This window comes from Amphiura filiformis, chromosome 15 (genome assembly GCF_039555335.1).
Source record: "Amphiura filiformis chromosome 15, Afil_fr2py, whole genome shotgun sequence".
NCBI lineage: Eukaryota > Metazoa > Echinodermata > Ophiuroidea > Amphilepidida > Amphiuridae > Amphiura > Amphiura filiformis.
This window is the reverse complement of record NC_092642.1, coordinates 64,519,883-64,544,264: the sequence shown is the minus strand read 5'-3', so window position 1 is coordinate 64,544,264 and position 24,382 is coordinate 64,519,883. Positions and strand designations below refer to the sequence as shown.

General features: G+C 37.6%; 1 protein-coding gene across 1 annotated transcript; it reads right to left on the bottom strand.

Annotated features, from left to right (window-relative positions):
- Positions 1–8,402: 8,402 nt before the first annotated feature.
- On the bottom strand, positions 8,403–9,577 carry LOC140171102 (E3 ubiquitin-protein ligase TRIM50-like). Its single transcript, XM_072194270.1, has 2 exons — positions 9,233–9,577; positions 8,403–9,143 (listed from the first exon to the last, which is right to left on the bottom strand). The coding sequence occupies exons 1-2, from the start codon at positions 9,575–9,577 to the stop codon at positions 8,403–8,405; spliced, it is 1,086 nt and encodes a 361-aa protein (XP_072050371.1).
- Positions 9,578–24,382: the final 14,805 nt, after the last annotated feature.

Below are 24,382 nucleotides of genomic sequence, written 5' to 3'. Positions count from 1 at the left end.
TCTGGATCGGCCAACACTAGTTCTAGCGAAAATATAATTTTTTTGAGATAGACAATACATTAAATAATTGTCTTACCTTCATGTAATCATACTCAGATTTAGCATAGTATCAAGTCAGGGATTATACAGCTAATGGAATAAAGCTGTGAGCTTATGGAATAAAGCTGTGAGCTTATGGAATAAAGCTGTCAGATTATGGAATAAAGCTGTCAGTTTATGGAATAAAGCTGTCAGCTTATGGAATAAAGCTGTCAGCTTATGGAATAAAGCTGTCAGCTTATGGAATAAAGCTGTCAGCATATGGAATAAAGCTGTCAGCTTATGGAATAAAGCTGTCAGCTTATGGAATAAAGCTGTCAGCATATGGAATAAAGCTGTCAGCTTATGGAATAAAGCTGTCAGCTTATGGAATAAAGCTGTCAGCTTATGGAATAAAGCTGTCAGCTTATGGAATAAAGCTGTCAGCTTATGGAATAAAGCTGTCAGCTTATGGAATAAAGCTGTCAGCTTATGGAATAAAGCTGTCTGATACCTCAATGAAGTCTTGACTATAGATCCAAAAAATGTGCTGTTTACTTTACTAACAATTTGTTGTGGTGGTGAATGTTGCCATTGTATTAAAAGGGGAAAGTTTTATCTATTTATGTTAACATTTACTATTTATTATCAATCCTACTTCTTTCTATAAGAACTGATTTTGAACCTTTCATAATGTTGACTTTTTTGTTGACTATTTCATGAATGTGTGTGCATGATTATCGGCCACTTTTGCAACTAATTTGCTACAAATACAATTATAATGGCATTACTGCCACATGTAACTACTAGCTAGCAATTTGTTTTGTTCATTATTTAAATTAGAGAATGAATAACCTCAGTATGGAGTCAGCATTGATGTTGGTGGTGGGGTGTGCCTTTCCTTGTAGTGATTTATGTAGTGTATAAAATAGTGACCATGTTACTTAATAAGTAGGCTGGTCATTGCACTATTCCAGTTGATATCCTTACACCCCATGTGTAAGACATAGCCTTAAGTTTCTTCACAGGAGTGTAGATTTTAAATGGAGTTGCCTATCCAGGTAACCCCATTTTAAATTCACACTCCTTGTGTGGAAGATTACACTGGGTTTCAGAAAAGTACAGCAGTCCCTTGCTCAGATGGACGCGAGCGCTCTTAATGAGCGACATACGCTGAGCTTTGTGTTCACTTTAAGAGGCGCCGAGATGCGCCGACCAACGATTTGGCCTTTGTCGGCCAATCAGATTATCGGTCTGTTGCTGTGATTGTCAGACGATTGATTCAGCCAATCAGAACCCTCTTCCGTGTTTACGCTCTGCACGCTCTCAAAATGTAAACAAGTGGCGTTCTTCTCTGACAAAAACTTTAGTCTTTCAAAGGGGGTGTGTGGATTCAACTGAAATGTGATATACTGATATGGCTTTCCTTTAGTCTGCACATGAATGATTTGAAAAAAGAGTATTTGTAGAAAATGTAAATCTGATTCGAGTCAGCTGTCCACTATTTATGCAAATAAGTTGGAAAAACATTACTTATCTACAATTTCATATTCTGCATGAATTTGCTTTCTGCATGAATTTGGTTAATATTGTACCTGAGAGTAGTATCTGTTTTATGACTTTGTAGTACTCTCAGGTGCAACAGTTTTGTTTTGCATGAAATTTCACAAATTGCTGTATTTTTCAGCGAATATGATTGAAGGTGGCAGAAACAGTCCATTGATTTGTACAGAGGCCATCAGACTTTTGTCATCTTGTGGGTAAAAGCTAGCACATCAAAACGGTTGCATTCCCTTTATTGACATGGGTGCAAATCTGTGTACTGTGTTTTTTTGTAATTTTATTCTTTTGCCCACAAGATGGCCAAAAATTATATCACACTGACGACCTCTATACAAACTTCAAACTTATTTTAACTATTATAACTAATAACAACAGCATATATTTAACCATACCTTTAGAGTAGACAAAAACTTGATCTCAACTTTTAGTAGTCCCAACCCAAAATTTGTATCATTTTGTTCCTTTTAAATAAACCACTGATTACATTCCTATCAATTTTTGATATTATATGCTACCTATGTTAATATGTGTAAAAAATAAACTTAAAAAAGCCACCTGTATAAAGTATATTGCTGATAGCGATCTATAGGCAAACATGATGCATGCTGGGAATAAAAAGAGCTTGAAAGCTTTCTAATTCGATCACCCGCGATGGCAGATTGGAGCCCTTCTTGTTCCCAGCATGCATCATGTTTACTGTCAGCAATTATACCTACTTCTCTACCTATGTCTAACTTTGTAACATAGTATGTACAAAAATATAGTATTCTTTATTATGATATATTGGATATGGGCAGTTTCTCCTTTAGTGTGATGTGCTTTAAAAGTGGAAATTTTCACGATTTCGCATTTCGAGCTTTTGTTTATTGTTCAATGCATATAAGCGTAGAATCGCAAATCAAATTAACAATAATTGAAACAGTTCATATTGGGTAAAGCGCGAAAAATTAATCACGTGAAAATTTCCATTTTTACAGTAATATTTTTTTGTATTGAAACATTTAAATCTCTTTTAAGTGTGTTATTGTCATGCCTTTCACACAAATAAAAGCAATGGAATGTGATTTTTAATTAGTAATATTAATTAATTAATTAATTAATGAAGTATTTGTTTGATTGGAATTGTATGCATTATTTAATCTATACCTTGTTTTTCCTATGCTTATTATCCCCATTCTTCCCCTCCCTTATTCTGATGATATGATTATACCCAGAGAAGATATTTTAAGCTACCCATAATGCATTTCTTCCATTTCAATTATCTGTATACTGATTTGCTATCCAGTGCAACCCCGAAGTGCATTCACTCAGTGCAACATGGGTCGATAGTGACAAAAAGTACCTCGATGAACAGAACACATTCAGATCTTGTTTAGTCATCATGTGTAGCCTGTGTATTCTCAAAGTGAAAATAAAGGAAACCTGTATAAATGCAATAGGAGTGTGTTTTATCATGTTGCAAAGTATTCTGGGAAGGGTAAGATATCTTCTTAGGGTTATACCAAAGAGACTGGACTTAGAGAGTCATGATTCTGTCATGTTTGTGTATCCCTCATGGAGGACAAAATAATGTAGCTTCAGATCATTTTGATGTGCGGCTGACAAACTTACTTGTGGTTAGCCCTTGAAACACACTAGCCAGGGATTGTCAATAGGTGGCCCGTGTGCCAGATCCGGCCCACCTTGAACAGCTCTGAATGTGCAGTTAACATACCAAAACAAGCTTTATTATTGGCCCTTACACACAGATTTTTGAAATGTGTTTTTTGGCCCTTTGGCATGCAAGCAAATATAATTCAGAACCGCAGCACTAAGCAAACCATTAACTTGTAGCACTCAAGTTTAAAGACAAAAAGTATAGTTTGATTTCAGGCCGATTCCTGGCCGAGTGAAGTGCACTATTTTGGTAACCATGCATGACAGACCGATAAGGCAGATTTTGCAGAGCATTATACATGCGGCAATTCGGAGTTGGTACTCTTTTAAGTCTAGTCTCGTTGGGTACTTAATTTGATATAGGAAAGTAGTGTATCATAGACTCCTGGCGTAAAATGATCAGAAACAGCATCAGACAAAAATTGGGAAATGGACAGAAATAAGAACATTGGGCTATTCTATTTAAATCCCCTCACTCCCGATGGAAATATTTGCCAGTTTTATGTTAAATTCCAGTTGAAAATGGTTGAAATTGATCAAAATCTGGTTGAATTTTACACAATTTAGCTACAAATTAACAAAATTGTATATGGAATTCCACAATTTCCCACATCTTTTTCACTTTTATGGATGAAAATGGTTGGATCTGGAATTATCTCAACGGTTGAATTTGGTTGGAATTCGAAAGTCCTCTCTTGTGGGAGTGTGGATTTCAAATAGATTAGCCCATTGTGATGGCAAGAATTGTTTTTAAATTTGTACAAAAAAGGTAATTTCTTGTCTTAAAAAGGGGGTTAAGGGTGTTTTAAGTGATCATATCACTTCAGATGAACATTTCAATATGAAATACCTTTTTTGGGTGGGGGCATGAAAAGGTGTAAGCTTGCTCTGATGCTGTCGCTGAAAACAAAGCCCTTGCAAATATAAAACCAACCCCTTCATGGCATGCAAGTGTACATGACATATGTAGATTTAATTCAAGCATTACGCAATTTTTCTTAGTTAATAATGTAAACTAAACAAATATTTTCATCGATAAAATGAATATAATTATATGATAAAATGAAAGATGCCGATTTGATGTGATTGGAGGAACTACTTTGTACATTGTAGATATAGGATCCACAACTTGTAAGTTCAACCCTAATGCTTTTTGAAATCAATCAAATATTTTATGAAATTTAAAACTACCTTCTAAAACTAAAAAGTACTTTCTCTTCTAAATCTTCAAGTTTAAGATCATGATGATTTTAAGTATTTATCACACACAACATATCTGTTGATACGGAAAAACAGTGGCATGATCGACGGGAATTATATAAATAAAAATAATTGTGTTAATTTCTTTCTTGTTGCTGTCGGCAGCACCCAGAATACCCCCAAATATTGCTCCATGACCACCATCACACAAAATGGATGGTATATAGAATCCGCATTCTCCTTTATATATTTCTGTGGATGTGGTACTGTTCTACTGCTGTAAAACTTGACATTTTTGAGCCCAACGCAACTACAGTGAAAATAAAAACCTGTGAATATGTTCTTTTATGCGGTACAAAACTCACAAAAACTGCAAATTTAAGAACAAGCAAAGGCGTTCAAAAAATCGGTATGAACATTTATGTGCACAAGAATGACTCCTTATACAGTATATCCTCACTGCACAAAGTAATTCTTCCACTTTAAGGCATCAATCGTTTCCAAGACAACCAAAGCACATGTTTAATTAACCTTTGAACTGTGAGAAAGAGTGTAAATATATTTTTGGATACTTATATTGTTAATGCAATAAAGATATTAAAAAGATGTAATTTCATACACTTTCTGTAATAATAATATGGATAATGTGTCATATAATAATAATCAAATGTTACCTACAATTTAATGTGTGTTCATTGTGTTGTTTTACTTTCTTAGTACAATATTGTATCGTAAATATGATTTTTGTAGTTGAATGTCAAATAGCTATATTCTGTTTGTTAAAACAATGTTACATATGTGACCAGCTCCAACAAAACCCGGAACAAGTCGCCAGGCATGTTTTTGAGTTATAGGCCTTTAAAGATGACATTCCCATAAAAAAATCAAATTTAGGAATTTCAATAATTGACAGTTGAACTATGATAATCTATTATTCAAGCCGACCGATCGAGCCGACTTGAAATGTCCATCCGCCCGTAGAATAGGGTTTCTTTTTTTTTTCTCCTTACAGAGAAAGCAATTTGGCAAAAATTCCATGGTATCATTTACAAAATTATCCATATCTTGAAAAGTATGATGCTATGTATATAATTTTGTTATCATTTTGAAGCTTATTGTCCTGTGTTTTGTCAGAACGGGTCACATATGAATTCTCTTGAATTTTATTTCCCAGTACCCACCCCCAGACACCATGCATACACATGTCATTGATGGGCAAACTTTTTCACATGCATGTGGCTCAATTACAAACAAGTTCAGTCTGCAAACTTGAAGGATCTACTTGATTTAATTCCATATCATTTAGTGATCTTGTGTAAGATCTTTCATGAGATGTAACATGTGGACGGTTCTCATGTTATATCACATCATAACAAGATTATTGTTATCATAATCAGGTATGAAGCATTGGGTAAACACATCTTGTGTACTACTTATAAGAATATTCTGTGATATCATTAATTTGAGGATCAACAACAGTTAGCAATTTATTCTCGTCTAATTCTTAACAAGTTTTTGAGTACATGTAGAGGAAAAACAAACTACATTCAAAAGCAAAAAACAAACAAAAGCTGTAGAAATAATGATATAACAGGATCAGTTACCATAGGGATCGGTCACAACTTTTTGTGAATATATTGCCCTGCACTATAAGCAGTCTGCACTCATCACCTGTCATGTATGTGTGCAATCACAGATTGAATGAATACAATTCCGCTCTTTTCAAAGACACTAAATCGTACAGGTGCTAGTGAAACATACATGGACTCAGCATAATGTGACATTTTTATAGAATTACGATCTTTATGTTTATTCTTTGATAATCTGGTGCGATGCAGAGGAAAAGCATTGGTCTAGTGCAGGGCAATGCATTCAAAATAAACTGCTCAAATAAAGAAAGTCCGCAGTCATACAACCCATCCTACACCAAAACCTGATCTTGTTATGACAATTTTATTGATACGGTCGTGTGCAGAATCTTGTTAGCTCCAATTTGATACCCAATTTGCTACCAAACACTCAAAAGTGACAAAGGTTGATACCAGTTTATGGCATTTGGTGCATTTTCGAAAGTTGCAAATCAAAACAAAGCACGCGGTCGAAATGGCTTAGCATGGCAATATGGTCAAGCTTGCTTGCCCACGATGGCCCCTGTCGACTATCCCAAGTGCGAGCTTTATTCAATTGTCAATTTAAAACGCATGGATTGCTACAGTGATTTACTGATCAATACTAGGGCACGATGCGATCGATAAGACCTAGCGGTTGTTTCGGGCTATGTCAATATGTCAATGGTCGTGCTCTGCCATTCACCTCGACAGGTTTGAAAATGCACCAAATTTCATATACTGGTATCAATCTCTGTGAATTCAGAGTTTTCGGTAGCAAATTTGGTATCAAATTGCAGCTAACAAGATTCTGCACACGACCTTATCAATCAAGTTGTCATAACAAGATTAGGTTTTGGTGTAGGACGGGTTACATGACTGCGGACTTTCTTTATTTGAGGTGTTTAGTTTTGACCAGTCGCTAAGGTAATTCATCCTGTTGCATCACTACTTTTACGCTGGATTCCTTATGATGTTCTCATTCATTTAAGATCAAACCATATACCAGTGTTAACAAAATACTTGAAACAGTTAACCACGGTTTGTACATTAACAAATTTTATACATGTAGTACCAACTAAGGGTAATGATGAGCTTTTTAATGACTGGTGATAAAATGAAATCACCCTATATACATTTACATGTAATGGCTAAATTTTTAGCCCAACTGTTTTTCAATTTGCATCAAAGCTGATCAAAAAGGGTTAAATTGTACTACTGACAAACTGCCTTTACATTTCATTATGTACATATAATATAATACCTTAATCATCCTTGAAATATATTGTACTGCCTATGGCCTATATACAGTCTAAATTATATATCTATCCTAACATATAGCGTATAGATATTCTGGAGATCATTATAGTGAACTTTTGAAGGTTTCACATCCCCCACTACATGGAGCTCACATGATCTTGAACAGCATACCTTTAGGTCCAATTTTTTTAAGCTTGCTAGTGGTTAGGCTAGCCCTACCAATGTGAATCCATTTATCTTTCTAGGTAATGTACGATGTGAAATAGCACTGGTGGTATATTGACTAATTGGGGTTTAAAGTCTGATGAGCTTAGAAATCCTGACCACTAGCCATGCTTCGAAAAAATGACCCTTAGAGTTTGGATAGTCTTCTATAGTGCACTCCTGGTATTCACTGTCTTTGGCAATCATGACAATGCATATGCTCTCTCACTGTGTACCTCTGTTGTTCACATAAGGTAGTTCATAAGTCTCCCACAGAGTCGACATACTGTACCACTGTGCCACCAACATCTTGGGGTTCATATTATATTCCACAATCTATACCTCCAGAGTTTTGATAGTCTTCCACAGTGCACCCCTGGCATAGTCTTCCCCATTGTACCCTAAGAGATAATCTCATACTCTCTGACAGTGCACCTTTGTAATTCTTTTAGTCTTCACCCTTTGAGTTCATAGTGTCTCCAACATGGTATATGCATTATGCAAGGACATCTTACTGTCCCACCCTTAATGTACCCTTGGAGTATTGTCTCTCATAATGCATCCCTCTGGAGGTCGTAGTCTTCCACAGTGTACCCAACAAAAGGTTTGTCATACTCTCGTCTCACACATGAAGTCCTGCCCTCTGGAATCACGTACCCAAGGAGCTCCAAGAGTTCACAACAGTATACCCTAGAGTTCAGACAATCAGACAGACAGACACGATGGGATAAATAGATGAGAGAAGACAGAGGCAGAGAAATATTAATATTGAGAAACAGACAGGCAAGCAGTGAAAGAGGTCAGAAAGAGGGAGAGATAAAACAGACATGTCAAGTCAGGAAGATGAGAGAAGAAGAGGAAAGAAAGGGGACAGAGAAACGAAGATGGTGCGTATTACTCCCATGGGAAGAAGTTCCTTTCATCAGTGGCCAATGGGTGTGGCGCTACACTCTCCTCGTCTGTGCTTCTAATGGATACAGTTCCAAGACACTTGGGCAAAGTTGACAGAGATTTGCATTCTGTGAACTTAATCACCCCAAGATCTTCATCCACATCTTCTACATCAGTATCCGTTATCAATTGAATCATACTATTCTTCAAAGTTGAGAAGAACAGAGTAAAGTTATGATCGGGTCCAGAATGGGTCACTTCTGCCATCTTCAAAGCTGTTTGAAAACGTGTTTGGTCCAGTTGAAGACTGTCCCTCACTGCTTCAATTTCCGTGCTGCACTCATTCGCTGCTTTCATAATCTTGGCCAACATTTTATCTTCTTTCTGTTGTATGTCGGCTAAAACTCGCGCTCTAACCTTGTCCGCTGCTCGACGAAGATCAGACTGGGCTCTCTCTACATTTCTGCATAATGTATCTTGGACAATTTCAACGTTTTCCAAAGACTGGGTCACTGCTTCGCTCACTTTACCGCAGTCCGTCATCAATCGCTTCAATTCGGATCTATGCTCTTCGATGGCGATGTCTAGACCAACAAACTCATGATCCAGATGATCGATGCTCGTGCATCCATCGCATACGAGTGTATCACAAGTTTTACAATGAAACTCCGCCTTCTGTTCTTCATGAATGTCACAGTACTCTTGTGGCTGACGTATCACTCCGTTGATATCTACTTTACCCGACTGCAGATCATCAAAAAGGATGGTTTTGTGGTTCTTTAAACAAAGTATTACATTGTGTTGGCTAATGCACCCTTGACAAATAAACCCACCACAATCAGTGCAATAAGCTTCCGCTTTAGTGTCCGCTTCTCCGCAACATGAACACGACATTTGCTGATCTTTTGTCTGCAGTCTCTCCAAGACCTCCTGACGGGCTTTGAGTGTATTGATGACAAAGTTGGTGACGAATCCTTGGACTCCATCTGGTGGAATCGGAAATCCTGATGACAGAGTGGACACTGCACTGTGCCTTCTTTCATATCTTCAGCCCATTTTGTCAAACATTTCAAGCAGTATGAATGAAGACAAGGGAGTGCTTTGGGTTCTTTGATGACCATCAAACAAATACCACATTGGAGAAGATCCTTAATGTTAGGCTGTTTTGACAGAGCCATACTTTAAGGAGATGCTTAAACAAATTGATAGTGATCTTCAGACACGCGATTGAGTTGAATATTGGTAAGCTCTTTTCACGATACTGTTGCAGAAAGATTACTTTTTAAGCACCTGCCTCTCTGGTTTTATTCTTGTCCACAGACCTCTGTGTAAATCTGAAACGAGAGGGAGATACAATAATTGTTATAAATTTAGAGTTTAGGGAAACATATAAAAACATGGAAAATCTGTTCCAACTGACCAGCAGGGAACCAAAGTATGGATCCAAAAGGATACAACAGTGTCACACTAGCAATGGATAAAATTAAAAACAGGGAAAATATGACACAACATCCAATGGGGGAGTAACACAAAACATAATAAACAAAGTTTAACTTTGTTTATATGTTTTGTGTTACTCCCCCATTGGATGTTGTGTCATACAGACTTGACATTTAATATGGAATACTTTTTCGCAACATTCCAAGAATGGTCTGGTAGACGTCTGCACGGGCTAAATATCAATTGGGGTGCGTCAGAAGAAGGTGTAAAATAATTGTTTGACAGAAACTGTGCTTTCCATTAGTTGGCGCTCATAATGTAGTGAATTAGCCTAAAATGGCGGATTTAAGGACACTGAATTTGATCAGTATTTGTGCGGGTAAAATTTCTGAATTTGAGCAACATTATTCTGATATTATCAAATTTATTGAGGTTTGAGGCGATCTTATTGAACCTAAATACCAATAAGTGTTCGTCAGAACTGAAATGCACCTGTGATCTACCAGTTTTGAAAGTGGGAGGAGCTTTAAAAAATATGGCTCTTAAAAGTGGTACGCACTCAGAAAGTTTGAATGGTCCCCTGGAGCCAGATGTTTTAAACTTACTGTACACAAAGAAACAGTGTGAGTTCATTTGACAACCAGGAATCCGCACAGTTGTTTTTGTACCGTAAGTTTATAGCATTTGACCCCAGGGGCCATTCATACTGTCCGAGTACGTACAGCTTTTAAGAGCTCTATTTTTAAGCTCCTCCTCTGTTAAAAAACTTGGTACATTGTAAGTATATTTCAGCTGTGATGAATGTCAGTTGCTGACGAAGTTAAAGAAATATCACCTCAAACACCTCAATTTCATAATAACGGAACCGTGTTGCATCAAGTCCAAAATTGTGTCCCCCACAAAGCTCAAATTCAGCCTCCTTCAATCCGCCATTTTAGGCAAATTCACTACACAAGAGCACCATAATGTAAACATATGGAAAGCACATTTTCTATCAAACAATTATTTTACACCATCTCACGACATACCCCAATTACTATTTAGCCCGTGCGGTCTACGCAGACTTCGTCCAGACCAGTCTTGGAATTTTGCCAAAAATATTCCATATTAAATGTCAAGTCTGTATTTTCCCTGTTTTTAATTTTAGGGAAACGGTTAGAAAGGTTAGCGTACCTTGTTGTTTTTATAGTGATTGGGCTCTCATTATAAACATCTCAAAAAAGTAATTACCCCCGCATAATGGCCATTAGTTATGTGCATATCTCATTCTGTACATTTAGACACCTCTTTGGATCCCTGCGACCTCTTCAAGCACAATTACAAGCATTTGAATGGGCGAAGACAGAATAATGACAAACTATACAGATTCAAAAAACTCTTTTAGATTAAGAATAGTTTGCATCATCTAGGATTCTTCCTTATGTAACAACAAAATTGGTTAATGTCAATATATTTCAATGGGAATTGAACTCACCTACCTTAAAAAACATAAAACATAAAAACTTATATTAATTTGGAACCATTTGAGACCATTTTTATGAAAATCAGAGCAATTTATATCAAACAAATTTTGATGTCCGAGGTTCCAACTTTTCTACCCCCCCCCCCCACCACCACCAAAGTATTTATGAACACCATAGGCGTAGATCACCCCCACCCCCCGCCCCCAATATTTTGATTAGAGGGATGGTCCATACAATCATCCCCCCAATGTTGACTCCTGTATATGGGCTTCTGACCAAATTAACCCCATATTTGGCTATTTTAACCTCAAATGTGCCAAAATTTTCGCGCTTTACGGAAATTCATTCCACTTTTGCACCATATTTCACCAATTTAACTTCAATAGGCCTATGGCCAAATTTTTCGCGCGCATTTGTACCCGGGATTTGTACCATAAACTTATTTTGTGCTGGATCCACAAGATATTTTCTCCAACCCAATCCCCTCAATGCCAAAAAGAAATCTACGCCACTGATGAACACTCCCTTACGTCTATTTACACGTTTTAAAAATTGTGTTTGCGTGGCAGCTTACAGCTGTGCGTCATATTTATACTACGCCTTATAATAATTATTATAGATAGGTATAACTCACTAACAACAACCGTCATGATGTCACCATCTTTCCTCACAAAACAATAAAAGTATTTCATGACTTTTATCATTATTATAATGATATTCAAGAATATAATTTCACAAAGTCCCGAGGATTTAAAAGTCAACTTACCTTTTTTGTATTTCTCTCGTATCCCCGATGATCCAGCGAGAAACTTTAACGTTATAAAATAAAATGTCCAGAATTTGATGAGCTGCAATTTATAAACACGCTTTCAAAAAGCAGTTGGAACATCTCTAAGGCATATTCAAGCTAAGTCAGACGTAGACAACGACACTAAACAAATATCACCGTTTGCATAATAAATAATAATTCTTCTCGGAAGTCAAACGATATAAATATGATAACCTCTAGTACTAGTACTCCTACAAGGTGTTCAGAGAAAAAAATCAAAATAAAGTTATTACGACGAGTGGAATGGCAAGAGCTCTATTTGAGTAAGTTTTAACCATTTTAGCTAAAAACACGCAGTATAGGCCTACTTCTTAAAATGAATACATTGAGATTATAGAAAATAATGAGTCGGACTGTGTGAAGCCATTGAATTTATATTTCCATAGGTCTTGCGGTTCTTGAGTTAATGCCAATAATATATAAAAGCGAAAGTTTTGGGAATTTCCTCCTTGAGAAAAAAAACCCCGAAAAAAACATGAGGCATAGATGACGCCCCTAATGCCTCTTGTGTGTCAGCTTTATTGGTCTCAAATTTTAAATCCGGGAAATACAATGATCTCTGATTATTTGAGTACAAAAACTCATACTCAAAACGTGAGGTCAAATTTTGAGCTACACTGTATGGTTATGAGAGTTATTGAACTTTGGCATAGGACGTGAGACAAGTTTGGCACATGAAACAAGGGACTGGCTGCTCAGAAAGCATCCTGAGATCTAAATATCTCCCAGTTATTAGGTTTCACACGCCAGAAGAAGGTACATAGTATTAGGCATAATAATGATATTTTAGGCCGCATAATTATACAGGGTGTATCAATATCCAGTGAGCAGGACAAGACTGCCGATATCAAAATGCAGCATAACATGACTTGTAGATTTATGTAATAAAAGGTCGTAAAACTACAAAATGTAGTCATTTCAAGAGGATCTAATGTTGAATCTGGGAGAAGCAGACCGTACGACAAAGCTGATGGGTACTAATCATTTTGATACTCACCCTGTATTAATTATTATCATTCAATGTAAACACAGTTATCCATAAAATATATTTTATTTGACATAACTTTACATGAATTATCTCTCTGTGCCATCACTGACCTATTATAAATAAATTTAATACACTTTCTATACTATATGTAGTCCATTATAAACCAAGCCGTAGGGACATCCAATGAGTTTATTTATACATGTATCACATATCCTTCTGATATCAAATAGTTTGGATTTTTTTTCTCGGAAATTCGCGATATTAATACAAATTTTATTGTAAATTATTTAAACTTGATGTTTTTGACATTTAACAGTCATCAAAGTATAATTTATAAACCTAATGCTATCTAATTAAAGTATTATGTGGGTGGGAGGAAAAGCCGACGATCGTTAATTTTTCGGACATTTTTTTTCTTCAAAAAGACCTAAAAAATGTGGGTCTTTGGGGGAAAAATCTTCAATACGAAAAGTCAAAATTTGCAAATGATCGTCTTTTCCTCCCAACTACATCCGTTATGTACATATCATTAGATTAATACATTTTACTTCGAGGACTGTATAATATGAAGAATAAGAAAATATAGATTTTTAATAGTTTGCCATAAAATGTAAATTATATCACCAATTTCAAAAAATTAAAATTATTTGATATCAGAAGGACATTCCTCGTATTCAGAATGCAATATTTGATGTGTCTGATGTACATATCCCACAAAAAATACTGTGCAAACGTTGCTATCCGATCCCTTAACTTCGCGTCACAGACTTTAATTTGGACCAATCTTAGTTCACGCAACAAAAACGGTGTTAAAATTTCAGTTTTAATAAATAGTATTTAAGTATTTAAAAGTATTGATCTTAATTTTATTAAGACTTAAAAGTCTGGATGTCTAATTAAAATACTAATCACATAGCTACACTTTACTACACAGAAAATCGTCGCACTCTCGCGCCTTGTTCTTTTGGCATGCTATATATTTTGTAACCCGATCAAAACATGCTAAATAACAACTCGAAAGTTTGATTTTTTTACACAATTTAGGCCTATTTAGACATAATATAGACCTACAGAGCGCCAAACTTTATCGTTTCCAATGAGGATGAGAGGGATGTGCGGCCACGACGACTCCTAATTGTAGGCCTAATTATAATTGTAAGAACCGAAATACAAAATTGCACACCTAGTAGACTCCTATAATAGTCTAAAATATTTTAAAATTGAAATTTGCAAAAAACTTTAATTTATAACGAACTTCAGTTTAATTTTAGATAAGAAAAACAGGCCCAAGGTGACAGATCCTCAGACTTAGCATGTGCACAGTTGGTATAAGAACTAATGTCTCCACTACTCCCTATTCCAGAAAAATACAGAACTAATTTGTTTGGATTAAAAAAATATTATCCTGTTTTGCCAAATGAAACATACTATTACTAGTAGCTAAATCTTAATCCTTTAGTTAGTCCTAACTTATTAGTTAAAACGGTCTGTAGCACATGTGTTTGGATGCTATATCACATTTGATTGGAGGTTACATTAGATATGATTTTGTTGTAGGGTTCAAATGACAAATGTCATTATCAATACAATCAATAATCTGGAGAAAAAAAACAGTGCGTGCATTGATTTTTTTTTGTCATTTGAACTAAAACAAAATCATATCTATCTGGTATAGTTATTAACCTCTAATTAAATATGGTGATCAAGCATCACGTTTTGTCAGAGATATAGTTTTCTGAAATTATCATATATTATACGTAAGTCCTTTCTCCTATGAAACAATAACAGGCTTTTCATCGATTTCCAATTAACATCACATCAAAACACCAGACAATTATTTACAATAAAATCAACGAATAAGTACAGATGACAGGAAGTAACATTTATATTTTAATGGTTTTTATTTTCAATTCGGGAGAGTACGTACTTATCATTCTGGGACACCCTGTAGGCCTACGTGTGGCGGATGACAGCTGCACTGATCAGTGAGAATTTTTTGTATAATATGTGTAATGCAAGTTGTTTGATTAAGGGTAAACCTTGGTTTGATGGACATTCAACTTGTTCAAAGCAGTGGTGTAGTGGGGAGGGGAGGGGGAAGCTTCGTTCCCACAATGTGTGAAGTCTTGCCCCCCCCCCCCCCCCCCATGCTGGCCGCCCTGATATTGAATATTAATTGGCCTTTTTTTAAATGTTTAACCCAGCTTGACCATTTTAGTCAAACTTTACCCACCTTGAGAGTTGCCCTGCCCTGCCCCCCCCCCCCCCCCCCACACACACTGGGTTACGTCATACCAGTAGCAGAACGTGTGATTGGACCAATATGCAAGAATACGAGTTCTTGACCTGACACTACTGCTGATGACATACCAGGTATGCTATCTACTGCTGATGAGGGTGTGGATGACATACCAGGTATGCTATCTACTGCTGATGAGGGTGTGGATGACATACCAGGTATGCTATCTACTGCTGATGAGGGTGTGGATGACATACCAGGCATGACATCTACTGCTGATGAGGGTGTAGATGACATACCAGGCATGCTATCTACTGCTGATGAGGGTGTGGATGACATACCAGGTATGCTATCTACTGCTGATGAGGGTGTAGATACAGTGGCGTAACCAGTGGGGGGCACCCGGACACAAAAACTGGGAAGAAGAGCAAAAAATTGGGAAGGGGAAAAGGGGGGAAGGAGAGAAACAGAGGGAAGAAAAAAGGGGAAGGAGAAGAGAAAAAAGGGGGGAAAAGAGGAAAGAAGAGAAAGGGAAAGAAGAAAAGAAAAAGAGGGAAGAAAAAGGGGAAGGGAGAAGAGAAAAGGGAAGGAGAAGAGAAAGGGAAAGAAAGAGGGAAGAAGATCTATACTACTTTCATTGTGAAATTTGTACTCTGAAACACTGATTTTTTAGCTTCTAATATGCCAAAAAAACAGGAGCCCCCTGGACCCCACCCGTTTATCGCTTCGCGGCAAGCCGCTCGCACATAAATACTAAAACTTTTGGTCAAAAATTGGGAAATTTGGTGTAAAATCTTTGAAAACATGTTGAAGCGCAGCGAAAGTAGCATGTTTAGATGCCACATGATATTAAGTTTGACAATTTCAAGCTCAAATAATCACCAATTTCAATCTACTGCTGATGACATACCAGGTATGCTATTTACTGCTGATGAGGGTGTGGATGACTCATACCAGGTATGCTATCTACTGCTGATGAGGGTGTGGATGACATACCAGGTATGCTATCTACTGCTGATGAGGGTGTATAGATAACATACCAGGTATGCTATCTACTGCTGATGAGGGTGTAGATGACATACCAGGCATGCTATCTACTGCTGATGAGGGTGTAGATGACATACCAGGTATGCTATCTACTGCTGATGAGGGTGTGGATGACTCATACCAGGTATGCTATCTACTGCTGATGAGGGTGTGGATGACATACCAGGTATGCTATCTACTGCTGATGAGGGTGTATAGATAACATACCAGGTATGCTATCTACTGCTGATGAGGGTGTGGATGACATACCAGGCATGACATCTACTGCTGATAAGGGCGTGGATGACATACCAGTTATGCTATATACTGCTGATGAGGGTGTGGATGACTCATATCAGGTATGCTATCTACTGCTGATGAGGGTGTGGATGACATACCAGGTACGGTATGCTATCTACTGCTGATGAGGGTGTGGATGACATACCAGGCATAACATCTACTGCTGATAAGGGCGTGGATGACATACCAGTTATGCTATCTACTGCTGATGAGGGTGTGGATGACTCATATCAGGTATGCTATCTACTGCTGATGAGGGCGTGGATGACATACCAGGTAGGCCTATGCTATCTACTGCTGATGAGGGTGTGGATGACATACCAGGTACCCGGTATGCTATCTAGGCCTAGGTCCTACTGCTGATGAGGGTGTGGATGACATACCAGGTACCCGGTATGCTATCTAGGCCTACTAGGTCCTACTGCTGATGAGGGTGTGGATGACATACCAGGTACCCGGTATGCCAGTTGTTATTCGAGTCATTGGCTTTCAGGGGCGTAGCCAGCTTTTTTGGTCGGGGGGGGGGGGCACAATAAAATTTCGGGAAACCAGTTGCATCATACAACATAGAGACTGATGTCTTCAAGCTTCCAAAAAGGCCTTATTAGGACGATGTGCGAGCATAGCGCGCAAAAAATTTTAAACTATTTTTGCCCATTATCAGGATGGAAATGGCTTTGTCTTTTATATTTTGTACTATGTTGGCCCATGATCGGGCTGAATTTTGGTAGAAAATGGGGTCCTTGCCCCTTTTCTTTTCCCTTGCCCTCCTGATTTTCATTTCATTTTTTGTCAGAGGGCATTTCCCCCCCCGCTGGCTACGCTACTATTGGCTTTAGGCAGTGTCTCTGTGTGATAGGTCACGCCCTTATCACCAGTGTTGTTAGACTATGCGATTTTTGATAAATAAAAGCATGTTATTAATGTTAATCATGATGAAAGCATTCAGTTGAACTCGAAATTATACTGATATTTATTACATCAAAATACTAGTATAAAATTGTTATGAAAAAAGTTTATATAATTATATTAGTGACAGTAAAAGTAAAAGTGTACGTAGGCTTATATTATTGAATGCAACATATCATAATGTCGTAATTGTATTGGCACTTCAATACTGAACAATTCTGATTTTAGAATCTGCCAGTTTATTAATCGCGAAATTCCATCACTTGGGAAGCTAACAAACAGAGGGAGTAGGGTGACTGAAAAGATCAGATGTGAAAATCTATCAATTGTGCACACATTAATTAAATCAGAGTTTTAAGCTTAAATATTAATAGCTTATTAAAGGTGGGTAACCTGATTGACAACCTCAGTCATCCTCCCACTTTGCCCCTTTTCTTTTCTTTCATTTTTTGTCAGGGGCATTTTGCCCCCCCAACTACGACTACCCCATCACAAGGCAGATTTTGGTATCAGTTAAAACCTCATATATTTCTTATTAACATATTGAAATTAGGCGTTACAAATATTTCCGAAGAAATCATCAAAAAACTGTCGAATTGGTCTCAACTGTGGTATACCACGTTTTAGACTAATTTCATTAGACAGTTTTTTGAAGATATCTTAGGAAATAGGCCTACACAGAGTTCAGTTGGAACTTCTGATTTCAATATGGTACTGAGAAAAATAGGGTCTTTTACTTGAAATCAATATACATGGTCATGATTATTAATCATTAATAACACTGTAGACTACTGTACCAATATCACGCTGAATTCCATAAGGAATTAGTCAAATGTTCGGCCTATACCGTGTTAGTCTCCTCCGCAGCCAGTTTGGTTACGCTCCCTCCACACAAACAGTCTGCCAATGGCCACTTATAACGCCGTTTCTGATTGGCTACACAAATCTAGCCGTAGAGCTGTACATACGGGAACTTGATTGACCTCAGTCAGCTGGCGAGCAGCTGGCGAGATGGCGGTCAAACTTGCTCATGAATAATAAAGTAGCCGTCTAGCCGATCGACCAATTGAAAGCTTTGTTTGACGTCAAGCTGGATGACGTCGGCAGAAAACCGTTAGCGAATCAAAAAGGACCAGTTCGTGACCATTCAGTATCGAAGTTATGTAATGTTACTATGTCAACGGGATCACGCGCTAGAGTAATGAACCACGATCGAAATGATCACCACATAAAGTATATGGCACTCGAAGCTCAGGCATACCAAAGTAGCGTGATCCGGTAACCAAGAGAATTAGGGGTGGTGCAATAATTATGTGTACCCCGGGGGGGTGAATTCTCAAAATGGTCTGCCAAAAATCGCTTGCCCCCCCCTCTGGCCGTGCCAAAAATCTTTGCCCCCCCTTTCGATGTGCCAAAAACCTTTGCCCCCCTTTTGATGTGCCAAAAATCTTTGCCCCCCCTTACACATGCAAGATTTTGGGGAACCCGAATTTAAAACCTTAAATTGTCTTATCATATAGTGCGAGCGCAGCGAGCAGGAAATTTTGCATATTTGAACGTGTTCCTAACGTTTTCCTACGCCCTTTAGGGCGTAATATAGAAACAGTGCCCAAAATATCTGTGCCAAAAATTGCTTGCCCCCTTTCGACCTGCCAAAATCGCTTGACCCCCTTTTGACCTGCCAAAAATGCTTGCCCCCCCTTTGGCCTGCCAAAAATCTTTGCCCCCCTATAATTCACCCCGGGGTACACATAATTATTGCACCACCCCTTACGTAACCACTTCGATGCTGAATTGGCAGACTGTTTGTGTGGAGGGAGCGGAACCAAACTGGCTGCTGTGGAGACTAATACCGTGTGTTCTTTTTGCATGAGTGCTTGAAAGTGATGACATTTCATGTTCATGATGTTATACGTACGATTTAAAGAATGATTTGATTTTCCAATATATCAGGTCACCTTATTGGGTGAATATTTTAGACCTATAGGCCGGGCCTATAGGCTTACATGTTTATGACTGAGCTACTTTACAAATGACAAAACATTTCCATCTTTTATATCAATGACATACGATTTCATTGCACATGAATACAAGTTTTAGTAGGCCTATCATTAACATGATATAGGCCTAGAATTAGATTTATAAAATTTACTTCGAGGACTGTTAGGCCTATATCAAAAAATTTAAAAATAACAAATTTTAACAAGTTGTCATAAAATTTGTGTTGTATCGCGAATTTCAAAAAATGAAAATTATTTGATATCAGAAGGACTTTCTTCGTATTCCGAATGCAGTTCGATATGTCTGATGTGCTCTCATATCCCACAAAAAATACAGGGCGGGTCAAAAAAGTTTTGGGTTCACAAAGGTGGGTTAAATTTTTTTAAGCATGAATAAAATATTTCCAGTCCCTCCCACACCAAAGTATTTCTAAACACTCCATTTTTTTTTATCTTCATGTAGGCCTATTTTTATTATCAAAACAAAGAAATCACATAGAAATCACAAGAAATCACATGGAAAAAGCAAAAAAAAAAAAAAAAAAAAAAGCAGCATACAAAAATAGATTACAGTGGTAGGCCTACAACTAAAACATTATACAGTGTACAAGTGAAAAGTTAAGAGTTACAATTCAAATCTCCATTTTTTAAAATGCACAGATAATTTACCTTTCCTCTTAGCAATATAATATTCAGTATCTTTAATAAACACTCCATTTTTAATAGGGGAATGCACACATTGTACATCAATCGAAATTGTGATTACAAAGTTAGGCCTATAAAAATCCAATGGATGTCAGGGCAGCGACACTGCTATATACCGGTAGTCTCATGCTGTACGTCATTATGTTAATATGAATATTAATGAGTAATATCAGGGCCACTTTCAGGACAGCTAGTGGCATATTAAACCACTACGGCATCACAGTACAGTATGGCGCGCGATGGCCGGGGTGTCTCCGAGTAGGTTTTTCTGGCTGGGTATTTTGGTTAGAAATAAAATATTAGTTCATAATATTACAAGGTAATTGGTAGAGACAATTAGAAGAGTTGACACGATATTTTTCTCCCTGGCTGCTCACTCGCACAATGAGCAGTTGGCATGAAGTGCCCATGCAATATCAGCCCGGCAATCAGGCACCACACGTACGTGCTACTAGTACAGGCCCTACAGTAGTAGGCTACGGCCCGGGGTACCCGGCTACGTAAAACCAGGGATATCCCTGGTAAAACCCTGGTAAAACCCAGTAAATGTGATCGGGAGGGGCCCAGAAATATTCTTTACATTATCTTACTAATTTAGGTCAACTGACATGTTGGGTGATAATAGGGCTGCAGTAAAATTTTTGGGGAACAATAAAATTGCAACTATAGCTCAAATTTCTTTCTATCACTGCAACGAATGCAAGAGAAGACCAATAAGGGACGCACCATAAGATATAAAGGGGGGCTTGATAGTTTTATGGAAAAATAATTGTCTCGCCATCTGAGCAAAGAAAAGATTTCATGTCAAGAAAAAAAAAAAATCAGCGTTTAATTAAGGAAAATTGACGTAATTATTTTATTAGTTTGGCTTAAAATTGCAAATTTCTCGCGCTTTGTGCGAATTTATTCCAGCATGTAGGGCCTAGGCTACAGTTTAGGCCTAATCCACGGGACTTGATGCGGACACTGAACTGGTTGGTGCGGGCCTACTGTACTGGGTTTGGGGTTTTTGGATATGAGGATGTGAGCATGAATGATGATATGTGTCATCACTGTCATGGGAGTAACTGATAGGCCTAGATGTTTACGCACAGAATAAGGCCTAGATATTTTTCGTGAGAAAATTAGTAAGAAAATATCATGGATCTCCTTTGAAAAAAATTCTGCGCAAAAAAACCACTATTAGGCCTATTTCATTTAACCTAAAGATAATGCTTTTTACGGCACATGAGAATTTAGGTGCTATATAAAACGTTAAAATGGTAAAAATATAGACTTAGGCGGCCTATTAAATAAACAACATCATAGTTGTATAACCAATCCAAACACAAATTGCTGAAAATAGAGAACTTAATAAAAAATTGAGTCTCATGTTAATGAAAAAAAAATGCTTCACCAAGGTGTTAAAAAAACCGCAAAATTACTTCACCGAGGTGTTAAAATAATGCTTCACCGAGGTGCTAAACAAATCGACCCAAGTACCCTACCCAGTCGACAGTCCCCCATTGATATCTATTGGTGCGTCCCTAACTGTCGTGTAACTTGCATTTCGCGTAGACGTTCAAGGCCGTGTCAGTATGTGGGTGTTGCCACATTGAAGTAGTTAAAATAAATGAAACTAGTTTTTCCTCTTTGAAATCGAATTGCTATTTTCAGTACCCGGTCATTTTTCTACGAATGTTATTTCATAATCACTCATTATTCTATAAAACTACCTACCTACCACCGGCATGTAGGCCTACAAGATTAAACAAACAAATATTTTATATAGGCCTAATATGCCTAATAATAAGAGCTCACAGACTCACTGGTAGTCGGCTCGGGTTGTTTATGAAGAAGACATTGCTAGGCAGAATAAAAAGATGTCGACTGTCTCATGATAATATTTCATAATTATTGTTTATAAAAGCTTATAAAGAAGCCCCCTCACTATATTTAAAGAGATATAAAGAAAGACCCCTTTATTTATTGATAATAAATGTCAAACTCTCCGGTAGTCTCATGTCTAAATGAATCCCTCTATGCACACAGAGTCACGGACATAACCCATATCGCCCGGTAGTCTCATGTTTATGACAAAAATATATTACGGACATGAGAAGAGACTCCCTATATTACCCGGTCCTCATGTTAATGAAAATAAGAGGTCCAAATTGCTCCGGTATAGTCTGATGTCGTTTGTAGAAGAAGACAGTATCAATGCTATAGGCAGGGTAAAAAGACCCAGATGTCTCATGATAAAATTTCATATTGTTTGTGGAAGCCAAACCTATACTTATATCACGGAATATCACGGAAATGTTAAAAAGACCCCCCCCCATCCCGGTAGTCTCATGTTAATGAAAAAAATATACTCACGGACAACAAAATTTCGCCCGGTACTAGTCTCATATTTAATGAATAATATCGCCCGGTAGTCTCATGTCAATGAAAAAAATATTACGGACATGATAGGAAGACCCCTATATCAACCGGTAGTCTCATGTTAATGAAAAAAAAAACAAAAAAACAAAAACTCACGGACATGATAGAAATACCCCTATATCGCCCGGTAGTCTCATATGAATGACTGAATAAATATCACGGACATGATAGGCATACCCCTATATTGACCGGTAGTCTCATGTTAATGAAAACAATATGATCACGAATATGATAGAAAGCCCCCCTATATATCAACCGGTAGTTTTATGTTAATGAAAAAAAAATCACGGATATGATAGGAAGACCCCTATGATCGCCCGGTAGTCTCGTGTCAATAAAACAAATATCACGGACATGATAGGATGACCCACTATGTCGACCGGTAGTCTCATGTTAATGAAAACAATATCACGAACATGATAGAAAGCCCCCTCTATCGACCGGTAGTTTCATGTTAATGAAAAAAATATCACGGATATGATAGGAAGACCCACTATGTCGACCGGTAGTTTCATGTTAATGAAAAAAATATCACGGATATCACAGGAAGACCCCCTATATCGCCCGGTAGTCTCATGTCAATGAAATAAATATCACGGACATGATAGGAAGACCCACTATGTCGACCGGTACCGGTAGTTTCATGTTAATGAAAAAAATATCACGGATATGATAGGAAGACCCCCTATATCTCCCGGTAGTCTCATGTCAATGAAATAAATATCACGGGCATGATAGGAAGACCCACTATGTCGACCGGTAGTTTCATGTTAATGAAAAAAATATCACGGATATGATAGGAAGACCCCCTATATTGCCCGGTAGTCTCATATCAATGAAATAAATATCACGGACATGATAGGAAGACCCCCTATATCGCGCGCCCGGTAGTCTCATGTTAATGAAAACATTATCTCGAACATGATAGAAAGCCCCTATATCGACCGGTAGTTTCATGTTAATAAAATAAATATCACGGACATGATAGGAAGGCCCCCTATATCGACCGGTAGTCTCAGGTGCTAATGAAAACAATATCACGAACATGATAGAAAGCCCCCCTATATCGACCGGTAGTTTCATGTTAATGATAGAAAATACGGATATGATAGAAGACCCCTATATCGCCCGATAGTCTCATGTCAATGAAATAAATATCACGGACATGAGAGTCGACCGGTAGTCTCATGTTAATGAAAACAATATCACGAACATGATAGAAAGCCCCCTATATCGACCGGTAGTTTCATGTTAATGAAAAAAATATCACAGACATGGTACAAAGACCCCCTATATCGCCCGGTAGTCTCATGGCAATGAAATAAATATCACGGACATGATAGAAATACCCCCTATATCGCCCGGTAGTCTCATATGAATGACTGAATAAATATCACGGACACGATAGGCATACCCCTATATCGACCGGTAGTCTCATGTTAATGAAAACAATATGATCACGAATATGATAGAAAGCCCCCCTATATATCAACCGGTAGTTTTATGTTAATGAAAAAAAAAATCACGGATATGATAGGAAGACCCCTATGATCGCCCGGTAGTCTCGTGTCAATAAAACAAATATCACGGACATGATAGGATGACCCACTATGTCGACCGGTAGTCTCATGTTAATGAAAACAATATCACGAACATGATA